We start from the raw sequence: 17,626 nt of genomic DNA, 5'->3' as shown, positions 1-17,626 counted from the left end.
GTGCTTCAGAAGCATTGGGAGCATCAGGTCTCTGCTCCCCTTTTTACAAACTGAGTTTAGGTATGCTGTGTGCAACAGAAGTGCTGGAAAAACCATGAATTGATCCTGCAAGTCCTGATCGGGGCTTATTTTCCTTCTTTTTCTTCTCTGCCCAGATGAATTCCTCCTGAAAGGCAGCTCACGCTTCTGCTCTGTCCATTTTTATGCATGCTTACTGTTTTACACATCAAACAGGGTTATGTGTGCTTTTTTAGTAATGCCTGCTGAAGCATGGAAAGGATCAACATTTCATTTTCATTACATTTCATTTATTTCTCTATTTTGGAGGAAGGGTTCCATGAAGTATAAGACAGACGTAACTAAAATAAGTTTCTCCAGCAGGTGAAAGGCATTGGTAGCTAATGTGTCTCCTCCTAAAGCAGCTGAATGGCAAGTCACAATCAGAGATTTACAAAAAATGTCTGCTTGATAATGTCCTTTGCCATGACAAAGTACAGTCACAGGAGGAGTAAAAGGCTAAAAGAATGGCCAGACAAAGACAGATCATCAGTTTGCATTTAGTTTGAGACTCCTGCAAAGCTGTTACTTGAAAATACCTACATTGAATACAGGAAAACAGAGGTTGCCATCTTACATGTATATTTAGTCTTTGGTTATATTATTTGAAATGTTATGTAGCTATAATAGCATGACATAGAAACCCCTACCTGATACAGAGAGAGATATTACATCATCGCTGTTACAATGCTCTGCTGCAAAAGGACTTTTAAAGGATTTCTAATGATAATGAAAATATTCTGATACAGCATTAAGGATTTCACTACTGAAATGTGTTTAATGTAAATATGCTGTCAGATACCCTTCAAGTAATTGACAAGAGCAGATGATTAGCAGTGTTCTCAATAGTGTTTTTGCATAATCTTACATTTTGACAGAACTCTTCAGCTGCTTTTTATTGTCAGTGCTCTGCAATCAGTAATACTTTTTCCTTGACATTTACTTTGTCATTATAAATCTTGTAAGTGGTCATTTAACTTGTTCAGTATGCATGTAAGAATATCATTACGAACACGTTTGAAAAATGTCTTCCTGTTGAGGAACTATTGTGAAAGTAAACTTAAAAAAACCCTAAATGAAGTAGGTTGATGAGTGACTTTGTGAAATAAATACCTGTCTGTGAGCATCTTCATGCACATTTCAAGGATGATTTTAAAATCTCTCTCTTACTGAGCATTCACTCTTAAGTCATCAAATTCAACATGCTTGTTAGATTTTTTTTAATCTGTTACTTTTTTAATACTGTTGTTCAGTTATGATCATTTACATCTGACTGACCAAAATTAAACTCTTACGACCCATAAGCATTCATAATTACATACTGCATGTAACATTAATAGTCAATATAATAAACCTTCATCTTTATTGAAGCATCTCTTGTTTCTACAGCAGTTCTTTAATCTATCTCAATAGATTTCTAGTGTACAGCTCATATAGATTTGGTCAGTGACAAGGGTTAGAGTAGTCTTGTAGAACATTTACTTGTAGCTGTGAAAAGCCCACATTCATCAGAGGATTAGGTCGATCAGATTGTACCAGGATCAATGGAAGGACTGTGTGATCCCTCTTAGGCTGTAATGTGTTCACCTTCTTTGGAGAGAATTCACATACACACACATTTCTCTGTCTTAAAGCCATTTATCTCAGAATGTCAAATTGCAATAATTAACCATTATTGATCTTAAATTCAATTAACTTCATTAACACAGGTCATAGTGAGGGTGCTGGTAAGGGAAAGGCTCTTGACAAGTGTCTTTTCTTATATGACATTGAATGTTCACAATCATGGCTATAAACTATTCATACTGTGCCACAGGAACATCTTTTAAAAATGACAGGAGTTTGGTTGGTGGCTCTGAAGCGACATTTTAATCCCCTCCCCCTCGTCTCCTAGTTCTCAGGGTTTTCCAGCAAATTTTCTATTCAGGAATCAGTGAACCATTTGTTTCTAGCACATTATCTTAGTGTGACATTATAGCAAACCCCACCTATTCAAACACCCTTCTGTTCAATAGGTAGTGGTAGATAGACACTCATTTACAGCAGTGTATATTAGTATGGTTAGCAAATGAGTGAAATGAATATTCAGTGCTTCTTTCTGCTCTACATACAAAACGAGCTGGGGCCATCTTGCAGAGGTAATCCTGAGAATCTCTGCTTGCTTCAACTCCTAAGATTCATATTGCAGTCAATAGTTGTTTTTCTTAAATGAGGGCTGAATAGCAACTGTGAAAGGACACAAAGCTTTGTTGGCCCACACTGAGCTCCTTTCTTAATAGAAGAACTTCATTATAAGCACAAGTTCACAATAGCTGAAATTGTGATTGAAATCATTTGGATTTCTACTATACCATTCATACAGATGTATAGAGTTTATTGTAAGGAGGCACTGCAGCCAAAATAGCTATTGAAACTACTGTAGAAAGGGCTTCAATGGGAGATGCAAGTTTGCAACAAAATGAAGGATCAGGCTGAAGGTCTTTTGGTACATTTTGAATGTCTTAAGTAGTCATGATTATTTACAAATAAATCACCAAGTAGAATGACTCACTGTAAAGTATTGAAGCATTTTAGGTGAAAACTTGATTTTTAAAAATTTCACAGTGAAGGTGGCAGCTACAGAGATGTGAGTTAATATTAGTACAGCTAAACACAAATACAGCACCAAATTCTAGTTACTGTAAAACTTGTAAGATGTGGGTAAATTAGGAGCAACTAAATATGTGGGAAGATTACAGAAAGTAAAGTGCAAGATTTTTTCTTGGTGTAAAAAAAAGGCTAAACCATAATCAGAAGACTGAGAAATGTGCATAAAGAGAAATGACAACATCAGTTTTGTTCAGAAACAGATTTCTGTGACAATTAAATGGTCATTTTGTCACTACATTTGCTATTTCCACTCCACTATACAAAGCATTTACTGAGAAGAGGCAGGGCAGAAGCAGAATGGTTTGATTACTGCATTTGAAGAAACTGAAGTTCCCTTACAACATCTGTTTGCTCAGTGAAGGATTATAATAATTACGAGCTATTAGAGCCATATTGAGAACTTCTATGCTCATGGCTGCTTATCCCAGAGTTGGCTGTGAATCTTGTATTAGTTTGTGGAATGCCCTGTGTGCTTTTCAGTGATTAAAAGATGCCACCCAAATGTCTGGTATCAAGCAGAGATTGTGTCACTCTGTGTTCTGCTACCAATTCATACAGAGAATTTGGCTTCATCTTGCCAGGATGTTGACAGTGACTTTTAACTAACAAGAAAACAGCCCCCAAAAACAAACTTTTTTTTTTTTTTAATGTTCTGGTAAATATTTTTGTCCATTTGAGGAAATAGTAATTCTGGGCTTAGAAAAATTCTGCAGAGTCGAAAGAACAATTAGGTTCGAGTGTAACATGAAGCTTTTTTCTCTGCTGCTGAACTCCTATCTCCCACTGTCATGTGTGCTTGCACAGAGTGGGACTCTCGAGCAAGTCTGTAGTACTTCACACCAAGCAACTGCCTTGGAAACCAAGGAAAAGCCACTTTTGTCTAACCTAAGAGTGGATCACATTTATTCATGTTGAATAATTTATATGACAAATATAGGTGGGGGTTTTTCCTGTTAATAATGGGCTCGGTCATTGAATTTGTGAAGTTTATGCGAAATTTTTGAGACTCTGGAGCTGCTTGTGAACTGATACTTCACCAGTCTCTGCCTGGTTCCCCAATCCCTGGTGGTGTTTCCCCTTTGTGGCTGGGTAGCTGACCCTTAACACACCCCATGGACAGTGAGGAGCTTCATGCTCCTTGGAATGGTGTCCATTTGTTACTTTGGTGTACTTGGAGGAAGGGTATCCTTTCCTGGGGAAGGTGGAGGGGTGGGGAGGGGAGGAAGAGAAGGGTGCTACAGGAATGTTGATGAAATGGGGACACAAGACTCTGGACTGAATCAAACCGAGGAGCGGTTGAGAATTCCCAGTGGGTGCTCACAGCCTCTGTTGCTCATTTGCCTACTTGGTCTAGTCCTAGTGGTGCTTGTGAAAGTCTGGTTATGTGGTGATGGGGAGGCCAAGAAGGATTTTTTTTGTCCTTTTTCAACCAGAAATTCCAGGCATATGCCCTAGAGGCTCTTCAAATCTCTACTCCCCCAGAGTGCAAAGGGGAAAGGAGATGGATTCTACAAATTACCATAGCAAGGAAGGCCCTTCTGTCATTGTGGCCATCCATGTTTCTCAGCCTTTTGACTGGGTTACTGTCAACCCTGCCTTACTTCTGGTGACCACCCATGGGCACACACAGTGGAACATGAACAGTTACCCGGCCGTGGTACTTTTGGCAGTCAGTGGTGTTGTGTATATGTGACTGCAAATTTTGGTCAAAACCCTTAAAAATCTGTTCTTCCTGGCCAGGCAGTCTCCAAACTCTTATTCTTGTGAAGTTTCTCGTAAGCATGTCATTCACTCCTGACTGTACAAGAATGATACCTGAAGAAAGTCTCTTTAGAAATCCATATGATTTTGTTCGTTATACGTGGGAGTAACTTTGACCTTGGGTCTCATCCAAGGTTTTTTAATATTTGGATCCCTTCTTGTCAAAAGCCGTTTGTAGAAGGTAGCACATGAACTCTTCAAGTGAGACAGATTTCAGACTTATTCTCGTGCAACCCTACCCATAGAAGAGCACACTGCAGTGTGATGGGATCAGGTGCTCTTCTCCACATCAGAAAAAAGTGGTGTTATGTTTCAAGGGTGGGTAATTCGAGCAGGTTTTAGAAAAAAAACTCTGCTCAGCATGTTAAATTCAGGGAGTTTAGGCCCCAGGGAGAAATCAAGGCAGGGTGCAATTTTGGAAGAGGGAGGCATGATCCATCATGTTCCATCTCCAGCACAGGTCTGGCAGAGTGGGTGTCACAGTGTACCTGAGTCTTGCTGTGTGCTGGGAACAGAGAGCTCTTTGGAGGAGAGTTGTGACAATACTTCAAAAACCTTTCCTATTTTCCCCATTGTGAAAAGGACTTTGCTGGCAGTCTGCAGGTACAGCACTCACTGGATCCCAGCAGCTTGGCTCAGAGGAGATCTGTAACCACAGGCTCTGGGTTGTGCTCAGCACATGCACCTGTGGGTATTTCACTGGCTGAAATAATTGTTTCAGCTGAAAACTGGCAATTATTTTCAATTATACACATATATTGTATTCACATAAACACACTGTGAAGAAACATAGGAACAGAACAAACTTAAGTCATCTTCCCATGTTTTGTGTAAATAGCTGAATTATATTTATTAACCTACAGGAGTAACAGGCTCCTTCACTTGTCTTCTTGTCTAGCACCAGACGATTAACTTTTGACTTCTTTTCAGGTTTTCAGCTGTAAACTGTGGATAAGAATGCTTCTTCCACAAGGCTGATGTGAAAAATAAAGCACTCACTGAACACCTCAGTTAAGCGATGCTGTCCAACAGTGCCAAGTTGTTTTTAAGCCATCATTTCATATTATGGTATCCTGGTTTTTCAGGTGTATATTTAATAAAGGAGATAATACATAAATGTGAGGTTTGCACTTTGTCATTCAAGAAACATCTAAATAGTATTTGGTTTCAGAAAAATGAATGCCTCCCTTATCAGAATTAGTAGCAGTTTTTGAATATTTTCTCTCTCATTTGGGAGTGGCCTGTATGACATGTTTCTTGTGGCAGCTTGGAGACCTGAGTCCCGTACCTTCCTTTAAGCTAGGCAAAACCCAGGGGAGTTTGGAATACAGTGACATGAGGAAAAGGTAGATGTAGCTTGATGTACAATTGCTTTGTTCTGTGCTTAGGTGGCCCACCCTTTAATGACATATAAACTAATTCCTTGCTATCATCTCTTCACTGTGTGTTCTTGTCCATGTTATTCTCATCTCTTAACACTTGCAGTTGATTTGGCCTCTCTGAAGTCTCTCCAAATGTAATACCAGTCCAGGATGCTGAATCAGAGCAGCTGGCTAGCTTCCTCCGGCCTATTTCTGAGCTCTCTGTGGCAGACAGCTGCAATATTTTCACGAAGGAACAAAGTACACTTCAAAGTTTTCAGTGCCTAATGATAGCCACCCATTAGATTGGCATCCTTTGTCACATCCATCCACATCACTTCCCAGTGACTTAATCCTACGCTCTCACTGGCATGAAAAGGCTGCAGATATATCAACATACAAAAAATCCAGCTAAACAAGCATTAATCATGCACATCACATCAAATTAACATGTTCAAAATTAATATTCTTGACCTTGCCAGTGGGCAGAATAATCCGTCTTGCAATAGGCTTGCACTCCGGTGCGAGGTACCAGGGACTTGAGCCGACGTGCGAGAGAAGTGCTGACCTCTTCACTTGGAAATAACATTTCTCTCCCATAATAGACAGTCTTGCCTCTATGAAACAGAACCTTTGACCTTTCTAACAGGAATAATGTCCCTGTCAAGGTGCTGGGTAATCAGTATTGCCATGCCCGTTTAGAGACTGTTGTCATTTGCCACTCTTGTAAACAGGGCAGTGACTGCTGCCTCCCATCCTGACTGCCTAATGAGGAATATGCGAACATCTCTGTCAAGGAGTGAAGTCTCAAATACAATTTCAGTTACATGGGAATTATCAGTTAGTCTCAGTATAGAAATAGCTCATGTTGTGGGTGAAATGTTTGCCTTTCTTGCTGTGAGTGGAAGGCCTGTGGAGTGGGAGTTTTCTAACAGACTAATATAACTCTTTTATATGCCTTCATTTGCATTAGGTCTTTGATTGACTCCATCCACCGAGCTGGTTTTCTCTTGCCTCTGTTCATTAATTTTGTGAATAAGGTTCATTGGCGCAGTCAGATCATCTCCATGCTGCAGTTCCTCGGTTGGCTTTCTCTGCACTGGTGTTGGGACTGAGCCTCCTTTTAACTCCAATGGTCCCACCAAAACTGGGGGCTCTGAGGTTTTTTCAAAGATTACTTAAATATTAAGAAAAAAATTCTGTTAATTTCTCAGGTGGCTGGTGTCTGCTTTAAGACAGAATGGGACAGGTATTTTGGAAAACGCCGTGCACTGCCAGCAGCAGTGGCAGTGACAGGAGCCACCTCTTACGCGGTACCGCACAATGGGGAGCGAGAGTCGGGATGCAGAGGGACTTTATCTGGCAGAGTCCTACCCACTGCTCCACTTTATGATCTAATGTGATCCTTTTTCCCTGTTTCTTTTTTACTGGGAATATAATATTGATCCTGTAAGCGTTGGGAGCATTCCTGCTCTTGATCCTGTTCTGCTGCTCTCTTATTTCCAAGTGTGGAATATTTATGGGCTCAGATTCTTTAAGGAATGAGAAGGATTTTTCCCAATGAACTCAAAATCAGATGGTTTGGGAGATGACCCTTTGTATTACTTCATGATTTTGAATGATGCGTAGCAAAGATGATCTAATTTTTTTTTTAATAAGAAGCCATTTGGTTAAAGCAAAAATATTTCCAAGGAACTGAGTGGTTTTGATAAGCTTTAGTAGTTGAGCATTTTTAATGTGAGAAGAATATTGGAATGTTTTGTTCCTTTTTCAAGCAAACAGCACATACACTAGTTTAAATATACCCCCAGTGAGCTAATTAAAACAAAAGAAAAAATTTTGGCAAGAAAAAACATAATTAAAACAAGAAATTTCAATAGTATTGAAATGAAATATTTGGATACATCCAAGCCAAAATATATGGTCTCAGCTGCAATTTTCAGGAAATGAGGGAAAAATTGTGCATATAATTGGGTTTTGGAGAACAGCAAAATATGCTTTTAGCGCTGTGGTCTTGTATTTCCAAACAATCCCAAGAAGGTGTGTGTCCAGCCACATCACAGGGGGATGTTGCCATGGGGGGGATGACAGCCATGCAGTGTTTTTGCTGTTTCTGCTGAAGAGGAGCTCTGGCAGTGGGGGTGGAGGTGGCAGCTGTGGTGCTGGTGAGCCCAGGACATCAGCAGGCACAGCTGCTCTGGCTCCACGGGGGCTTTCTCTGCCTCTGGAGACACAGTGGGCTGGTGACACCTCTCTGCTCTCGTGCAGTAGATCCCTGGTGTCTGTGCAGAGCCAGGTATATGAGTTTATTACTGTCTATGCAATATGTAGATCATTTTGGACAGTGATGGATCACAATTTATTTCCACTGGCAAAGAAATGATCCATAGCTCAGTTATGAAGGTAATTCCCTATTGTGTGGAAATGAATTGCATTATACCACAGCTTACTGTTACGTATTGATATCAAATGTGTTAATTTCATTGTTACCTAGCACTTTAGTTAATAATTATAACAAATATTAATGAGGGAACTATCTGTTCTCAACCTCTGTGTGGCTGTACCTCCAAGATGTTTCTGAACCCCTTTGATATCCTCCTCTTCTCTAGCAACTGAGGGCCACTCCAGGCAACAGCTTTCCACTTTTTGTCAAATACTGTGTCACAGTGACACCACTGCTCAATTTGCGGGCAATTTCCTGTGGGTTATGGTGCCCTGTGAGATGTAAGCTAAACACTTTTTTGAGGACTGTGATTTTTTTTTTTTTGTCTTTTTTCTCTGGAAAAACAAACCCCAGAACTGCCTAATTTCTTTCATTTCCACTCTTATTAACTTCTGCCGCTAGAATTGCCTTTAAAGTTGTTTCTTTTCCCCTCAGACTTTGCTGTTGAGGCATTGAATAACAGTTTTACAGATGCCCTGCTGTTCAAACATTTATTCTACACTTGAAAAATATCAAACTACAAGTCTTTTTGTCTTTTTTTTCCTTTTATTTTCTTTTTTTTACATAATAAGAGGGTAATGGCTAAGTAAGATGGGCTGCAGACAGTGCTTCTTTTAGACAGTCTGTCCTCCAGGCAGTGAATCTCAGTGGAAAACCTTTCTACCATCTCCTCCTGATTTTGTTCTCTTCTTTCACAGTCTCTGCTTTTCCTGTAGGTACTTCACCAAATAAGAAATTTCTCTGCTATGGACCTCCTTGTCCTTATTTCTGGTGCAGTGAGGCTGTTACCTTACTCTGTGCTTATATAGACCATTTGTTGCCCCTGTGCAAGGTGTGGTGAGGCAGGGACACCTTCCACTAGACCAGGTTCCATCCCTTCTCTCCTTTGTGCAGGGGAAGCAGCAGAAGGAGCCCTTGAAACTGTAATTTCTTCGAAGTTGCAGATTGCTGGGTTAAATTCCACACTGTCGTTTGTGCCTCATTTCCTGCATTTCTGGATCAAAGACTGATGTCACAAGTTGGCTTCACAACTTGAGCTTAGGAAGGGGAACAGCTATAGAGGAGGCAGCTCCTGGTTAACACGCAAATATGCTTGATAGTTGGTGAAAAGGGCAAAGAAAGCATGAAAGGTAAATAGATTTACATTTAAATGAGCCACATGCTGGAGGTTTTCCCTAATGTAAAAGTCACTCTCTAAAAAAGCTGTGAATGTGACAAGTCTTTCAGTTCAAACAAAATTCGTAAGACTTCAGCAGTAAGAGAAATAAAAATGTAAAGAATAACACACTAATTAGGGAGTTGGTTCTGTGCACTCTGTGTTGGTGCGCAATGGGTCCCAGGAGGGCTTTCCATGGTGTGCAGAGATGGAGCCCTTGGATTTGGAATGTGATGTGGTGGTGGGAATGAGTGGCACACACTCAGACTGGTGTTCAATAGCCAGAAAAAACTAAAGACAGGTCCACTCAGAGTGCCCTGGTGTGCCCCCCCAGCCTGCAGGTGTCAATGAGGTCTCTTTAAGGCAGGCAGCATGGTGATAACTTTGTGTGAAACAACTTTGGGTGATAACTGTGAAAAGGAAATTATTATGCAGTTTCAAAACAGAGGCAAAGAAACCGGAGTTGCAAAAGAAAATCTGTTTCCACAAGGTGGAATAGGAAAAGGGTACATTTGCTTCCAAATCAGAGGTTTCATGCCATGATTCCTTCCTTCCATCCTTCCTTCTTCCTATCAGTAGGATTTGGTGTGGTTGAAAGAGAGGCAGTTAACAGTCAGTTGTCTGCACACTATCAGTAGTTATACAAAATTTTTCAACTTTAGAGAGTAATTTGAACTGCTTTGGTCTCCTTTACTAAAGTCCTGAAAATCCACTTTTTTAGATTCTATGTAGTGGTTTTGTTTCAAGTATTTGCAGGAGAGATGCTAAACCTTACTACTAATTGCTGCAGTGTCTGACATATACAGATATAGGTGATATAAAAATAATATTATTTTTTCAAAATATTTTGAAAAGGCATAAAATAGAGCAAAACAGCACATCTCTGTTTCATTGTATGGAGAGTGGTATACTTGTTTCCACAGTCTGATCTTTGTACCAGCACCTTTGAAGCATCTTATGATAAAGTTTTTTAACATAATTCTTTCAAACTATGTGCTCCCAAACCTTAAAAATAGGACCCTTGCTGCTCGAATTTTCTGCATTGAAATTATCTGAACTGAAATATTTAATCATTACTATGTGTTGCTCATATGTGATATGTTTGTGCTTTCAAAGGTTTAACTTGTATTCTGAGGATCAGATTATAACTTTACATGCTTGGAGGAGGATTCGCTACCATTCAACCATGTGAAAGAACAGTAGTGAATATTTTGTATAACCTAACTGAATGAAGAAATACTCCATGTGAAACTAAAAGCCTGATTTCATTGTCACTTTAACAGTTGTTTTGTCTCTTGTGGTTTTCTGATAACATTTAAACATATTTTCCCTGAAAGAATTTTGCAAGGTTTAATACTGTGTGTGTGATACCTACTGTAGTGTTCTACATTTTTCAGTCTGTTGGTTAAAGTAGGGCTTTTCGGGGTGTAAACTGTTGTCTTCTCTGCACTGTTGCCTGAAGAAACAAGCTATAGATTGCTCAGGATACAAATACCCTACCATTTCCAGATGTGTTGCAGAGAAGGGCAACTGCAGAGAAGTCAGGTGTCTTTAACCACAGATTCTACCGAAAATGTGACTTTTTTCAGTTTATAATTATCTTTGTGAGAGGTTTTAAATACCACTGAAGAGAGTCATATTCCATTTTTGCTTTCGTGCAAATTAATGCATTATATAGAAATAGATAATTTTGATTAGTTAATGATCCCTTTTTAAATATTACCATAATTTTCTTGCCTAAAGAAAAAACTTAGGTAGATGTAGTATATGTAGAACAGAAGCATAGAAGCACCATGGAAAAAAAAAATTGTTTACTGTCAGTTGCCAACTGTCCTATTCAAGAAGAGTATCTTAGATTTACATCACCAGTTGCATTACTTGAGGGGAAAAAAAGACAGGATCCCTGTTGGGTGTCCGTGTAGCTTATGCTGAGTAAATATTGACAAAGTAGTCTAAAGAGCAAACACTTTGACATTTGTAAGGTCCACTGGAAGGTCTTGTATATATTTATACAGCAAGAATGAGTGCAGCATACCAATTTTGTTGAACTAGCTCCTGACATAATTCTGCATGGGCTTTCTTGTTGAGGAAGTGTTTAAATGGGAATGGGACATTTGTTACACTCACAAAGAATGTCCTCAAATTGCTCTGAATGAGTTGTTTCCACAGGTTACATCACTTGCATTTAACCATCTCCTCTAAAATGTGGCACTGCTAATAATGATAGCTTTAAAAAAATCTAATTTTTAAAATTTATTTTAACTGGGGATTTTTTTACTTTGTAGAAATTCTTGATGTTTGTTGTGCTCTATATTTATTAAAGATTGAGTCTCAGAACTGTAATGAGCAAAAAATGCTTGCTTAATTTAAATTGTGAATCTGTCTGTTAAGAAATGCATTAGGGGTAGGAGAAGCATAAGACATATTAATTGACAGACAGGAACTGCTGTCTCTGAGGTTGATACAAGTAATTTATTACTTTAGAAATGAATGCCACCTCCAGAATGTGCTTCATTAATTTCAAATTTAGTTTTAATTTCAAGCTGTTGCCCCTTGAGAAGAATAAGGTGGCAAATTATGTTTGAAGAGCAGATTTTTTTTCTTGCTCTGAAGAAACACTAAATTTTAACTGTTTAATTTTACAAATAAGTACACTTCTTTGGCTAAAGCAGAAGTATGATGAGCAGAAACTAACTTGTATTTTCTTCTCTTCATCATAGCCTATGTTTCAGACGAACTAAAAGCAGCAGCGCTGGTGGAAGAAGATGTGGAACCTGATGAAAATGCAGTTGATGGGGAGCCTTCAGCAAAATATGCATGTCCAGAAAAAGACTTCAGTAAGAACTGCCAAAGCTACCAAAACTCTCCAGCAGCTGAGTTCTCTAGCCATGAAATGGACAGTGAGTCCCACATCAGTGAGACAAGTGACCGCATGGCAGACTTCGAGAGCAGCTCCATTAAAAATGAGGAAGAGACCAAGGAGGTTTCCATACCACTGGAAGACTCTACAGTTTCTGATAGTTTAGAACAAATGAAAGCCGTGTATAATAACTTCCTCTCCAATTCCTACTGGTCCAATCTCAATTTGAACCTTCACCAGCCAATTTCGGAAAAAAACAACGGTAGCAGCAGCAGTAGCAGCAGCAGCAGCAGCAGTTGTGGAAGCGGCAGCTTTGACTGGCACCAGACTGCAATGGCCAAAACGCTGCAGCAAGTTTCACAGAGCAGAATTCTGCCTGAACCGAGCCTTTTTAGCACAGTCCAGCTGTACAGACAGAGCAGTAAGCTCTATGGCTCTATATTCACTGGAGCCAGTAAATTCCGCTGTAAAGACTGCAGTGCTGCCTACGATACTTTAGTAGAATTAACAGTGCACATGAATGAAACAGGACATTATCGAGATGACAACCATGAAACGGATAACAATAACCCCAAAAGATGGTCCAAACCTCGCAAACGTTCTTTGCTCGAAATGGAAGGGAAGGAGGATGCCCAGAAAGTGCTAAAGTGTATGTACTGTGGTCATTCATTTGAATCTCTTCAGGATTTGAGTGTTCATATGATCAAAACAAAACACTACCAAAAAGTGCCTCTGAAGGAACCTGTTACACCTGTAGCAGCAAAAATTATCCCAGCTACTAGAAAGAAAACATCACTGGAGCTTGAACTTCCAAGTTCTCCAGACTCCACGGGTGGGACACCAAAAGCAACAATCTCAGATACTAATGATGCACTTCAAAAGAATTCCAATCCCTACATTACGCCAAATAACCGCTACGGTCACCAGAATGGTGCCAGCTATGCCTGGCACTTTGAGGCGAGGAAATCCCAGATTCTGAAGTGCATGGAGTGTGGAAGTTCACATGACACCCTGCAGGAGCTCACAGCTCACATGATGGTGACGGGACATTTTATTAAAGTCACTAACTCTGCCATGAAAAAAGGGAAACCAATTATAGAAGCCCCAGCCACACCAACAATAACGTCCTTAGTAGATGAGAAGGTCCAGTCTGTGCCGCTAGCTGCCACCACCTTCACATCTCCTTCCAACACACCTTCTAGTGTTTCCCCTAAATTAAATGTTGAGATTAAAAAAGAAGTAGATAAGGAAAGAGTCATTGCTGATGACAAAATGAAAGACAAAGAGAAGTCAAGTGAAGATGAGGAGAAGTATGATATCTCCTCAAAATACCATTACTTGACTGAAAATGACCTAGAAGAAAGTCCTAAGGGGGGATTAGATATATTGAAGTCTTTAGAAAACACGGTTACATCAGCTATAAACAAAGCCCAGAATGGCACACCGAGCTGGGGTGGCTACCCCAGCATTCATGCTGCCTACCAGCTGCCTAATATGATGAAGCTGTCGTTGGGCTCATCTGGGAAGAGTACACCATTAAAACCTATGTTTGGAAACAATGAACTAGTATCACCAACTAAAAACCAGCCCTTGGTGTCTCCACCAAGCAGTCAGACCTCACCTGTGCCAAAAACAAACTTTCATGCCATGGAAGAATTGGTAAAGAAGGTCACTGAGAAGGTGGCTAAAGTGGAGGAGAAGATGAAAGAGCCTGAAGGAAAGCTTTCTCCACTGAAGCGTGCAACGCCTTCGCCGTGCAGCAGTGAAGTCAGTGAACCCCTTAAGATGGAGCCCTCCAATGATGGTGGCTTCAAAAGCCAGCAGAACAGCCCAGTTCCTCAGAGAGACGGTTGCAAGGATAGTCCAACTGTAGAACCCGTGGAGAACGGGAAGGAGCCTGTGAAGTCCATCGTAGGTTCTTTAAGTAGCAGCACAGCCATCATCACTGATCACCCTCCTGAACAGCCATTTGTAAATCCATTAAGTGCACTGCAATCCGTCATGAATATTCACCTTGGGAAGGCAGCAAAGCCATCTTTGCCTGCTCTGGATCCAATGAGCATGCTTTTTAAAATGAGCAACAGCTTGGCAGAAAAGGCTGCAGTGGCCACCCCACCTCTACAGTCCAAAAAATCAGACCACTTAGACCGTTATTTTTATCATGTCAACAATGACCAACCCATAGATTTGACGAAAGGCAAGAGTGACAAAAGCTGCTCTTTGGGTTCAGCGCTTTTGTCATCCACATCGACATCTTCTGCATCTTCTTCATCTACAGTGACAACAGCAAAGACATCTGCAGTCGTGTCATTCATGTCAAACTCGCCGCTACGCGAGAATGCCTTGTCAGATATATCTGATATGCTGAAGAACCTGACAGAAAGTCACACATCAAAATCTTCCACACCTTCCAGCATATCTGAGAAATCTGACATTGATGGTACCACAATAGAGGAACCAGAAGAGAGTACACCAGCTCAGAAAAGGAAGGGACGTCAGTCTAACTGGAACCCTCAGCACTTGCTCATATTGCAGGCCCAGTTTGCAGCCAGTTTACGGCAGACTTCAGAGGGGAAATACATCATGTCAGACTTGAGCCCTCAAGAAAGAATGCACATTTCCAGGTTTACGGGACTCTCAATGACCACAATTAGCCACTGGCTGGCCAATGTGAAATACCAGCTCCGAAGGACGGGGGGAACTAAGTTCCTTAAAAATTTGGACACTGGGCACCCAGTGTTCTTTTGTAATGACTGCGCTTCACAGATCAGAACTCCTTCAACTTATATCAGTCATCTTGAATCGCATCTGGGTTTCAGGTTAAGAGACTTGTCCAAACTGTCCAGTGAACAGATTAACAATCAGATAGCACAAGCAAAGTCACCATCTGAAAAACTGGTGACGTCTTCTCCAGAGGAAGATATCGGAACTTCTTATCAGTGCAAACTTTGTAACAGGACTTTTGCAAGCAAGCATGCTGTTAAACTTCATCTTAGTAAAACACATGGGAAGTCACCAGAGGATCATCTTCTGTATGTTTCGGAGTTAGAGAAGCAGTAGCATTTGCTTTTGATTAAAATAACTGTAATTTGCTTTGAGGAAAACTGTCAAAGACGCCTTAAAGCTACTGTTTAGTTCTTGGCACATGTTCTTATTTTAACTCCAGAGTCACTCTGGGCTGAACTGTTTTGTATAACTGTACAGTGTTTAAATAGAGGTGCATAATCAGCTGTTGTTACTGGTAAAATATGAAGGTTAAAATGCAGTGGTAAGTGTTTGGAACTTTGTGTAAATTGGATTTAGTTGCTGTGCATCCCTCTGATGCATCAAGCTGCATGCATTAACAGACAGTTTAATTAAGCATTTATAACTAATTCTGGTGCACTTTTTCATGTGACCTAAGTGTGCTGGTATTTCTCACCCTATAATCTTTAGCCCTCTGAGTACTTTGAAGCACTTTTGCATTAATTTGGTAAAAATGTAAGGATATGTGGTTTTTTTAGACCCTTACTAGCTTAGTTCTGATTACTAATATGAACCTCCATTTATGCAGAGGTGTCTCACACCTTGAAATTTAAAAATATAATTTTCACATTGAAACATAGATGTATATATTGTATAGATTTCAAAATCTCTTATGGAAAATGTGATTGTGGTTAATGCCATTTTCTTTTTTTTCAGCATTTTTAGCAGCAGCAGGGTTTGTACCTGATAAGCCCCAGGTATAAACCGCACCTATATATAGTGTATATTTCATTTTTTTTTAGATCTAACAGTTTTTCCTTTAACAATCAAACATTGTAAATTATGTGATAAAAGATACCACAGATAGCATTTATAAAGTATTCAGAAACATTATTCTTAAAGCAAAATATGTTTTGCTTTGTTTTGCTATACAGTACATCTATATTAAGAGAGGTTCATGTTTAAATTATACATATTTATTAGTGTTGCTATCATTTGTTTGGGTTTTTTTTTTCTTTTTTTTTTAAACTGTCTGAAGAAACAGAAGCCACGGACTGCATTCCTGGCATGCATTCTAACTGTTTTGCACAACATGACTTTTAAAGGTATTTATTAGTAAAAAAAAATAAAAATAAAATAAAAAGAGAAAATTCAAAATAAACTCAGTGCTCAAAGGGTTAAATCTATTTGAAAAACTTGTACTGTATTTCCTAAACATTGATAAAGCCTTTAAAATGTTTGTACTGTAATACTTTGCTTAAAAAGTTATGAGGCATTCTGTGATATAACCTCTTTTACTTATTTATAAGCGCTCTTGGTTGTTATTTCCTATTGTAGAATGCCTTTTTATTTCAATTGGTAACTTTCTGTTTTGTTCTGCCTAATTATTCTCCCAAGATTCCATACTGCAGCTTTATCTTTAGGCATATGAAAGGTAACCCGTGGTTACCAGCACACTAAGTGATTCTGTTCGTCTCCATTTTTGGCAGTTAATTTGCAGAAGTAACTGACAGCTGACACCATATGAGAATCTATGTATAAAATATTGGCATGTAAACAGCACAGACACTGTAATGCACTCTGTGCCCTGTTTTGTTGTTGACAATGAAGCACCATTATATGACTCTTCATATAACCTTTTTTTCTACAGCAGCATTAAAATTGTCTTTTTGCTATAATTTTGTGTTGCGTTCACAATTATGTCTGAAATGTGCTACGACTAACGAGCACATTAAAATTAAATTGTATGCTATCTGTTTATGACTGAAGCTTGAGTAGGTTTCTTCATCTGCCAGGTGCTGGCAGTCAAAAGCTGCACATAAATCACTGGAGTTTTAGTGAACTTTAGCATTTAAAGAGCAGGGTAGCACTTATTCAAAGGCTGCATTAACAGAGTTTTTTTCCCCCAGAAGAGATAAATGAGCGTTATAACTCCTTTTTAAGGTAAGGCTGGCTGTGGAGAGGGGGTTTATCAGCAGTGCATGGCAAAGCAAATAAGGGTTTTGCTGTGAGTTCAGACCCAGGCAGGCACCGCTGCTCACCCGCCTTCCTCCTAAATGCATTGAGCAGAGTCTGCACCCGAGGGTGTTCCACAGCTCAGAGAATCCCTTTCCACCTACCCAGCATTTCCAAATGACAGGAGAAGGAACCTGAGACCGGTGACTTCAACTTTGGGGTTTTGAAGTGACTCCTCTTCTAGCCCTACCTGCTGCTGGACAGCATTCCCAGCAGGTAGAGAGGGGGAGAGGAGGTGAATAAACACATGCCAAAGAAAAGCAAACAATCTGGAGCATTTATATGATAATGACAGACTTTTACTGGTGTTGACAGGCCATCCCATCAAAACCATTGAAAACAATTTGCATCTCCAAACA

The 17,626-nt window shown here is 39.8% G+C and overlaps 1 protein-coding gene across 1 annotated transcript in view; it reads left to right on the top strand.

Moving 5' to 3' along the window:
• The window catches only part of TSHZ3 (teashirt zinc finger homeobox 3), a 63,408-nt gene extending 46,388 nt beyond the window's left edge, over positions 1-17,020 (top strand). Inside the window, exon 2 of the mRNA XM_039558430.1 lies at positions 12,148-17,020. Within this exon, the coding sequence (XP_039414364.1) occupies positions 12,148-15,347 (3,200 nt within the window). The 3' untranslated portion in view covers positions 15,348-17,020. The remainder of the gene's footprint in view (positions 1-12,147) is intronic.
• Positions 17,021-17,626: the final 606 nt, after the last annotated feature.

This window comes from Corvus cornix, chromosome 11, assembly GCF_000738735.6.
Source record: "Corvus cornix cornix isolate S_Up_H32 chromosome 11, ASM73873v5, whole genome shotgun sequence".
In the NCBI taxonomy this organism is placed as follows: domain Eukaryota; kingdom Metazoa; phylum Chordata; class Aves; order Passeriformes; family Corvidae; genus Corvus; species Corvus cornix.
The sequence above is the reverse complement of the archived record's forward strand: the minus strand, read 5'-3'. Positions and strand labels throughout refer to the sequence as shown.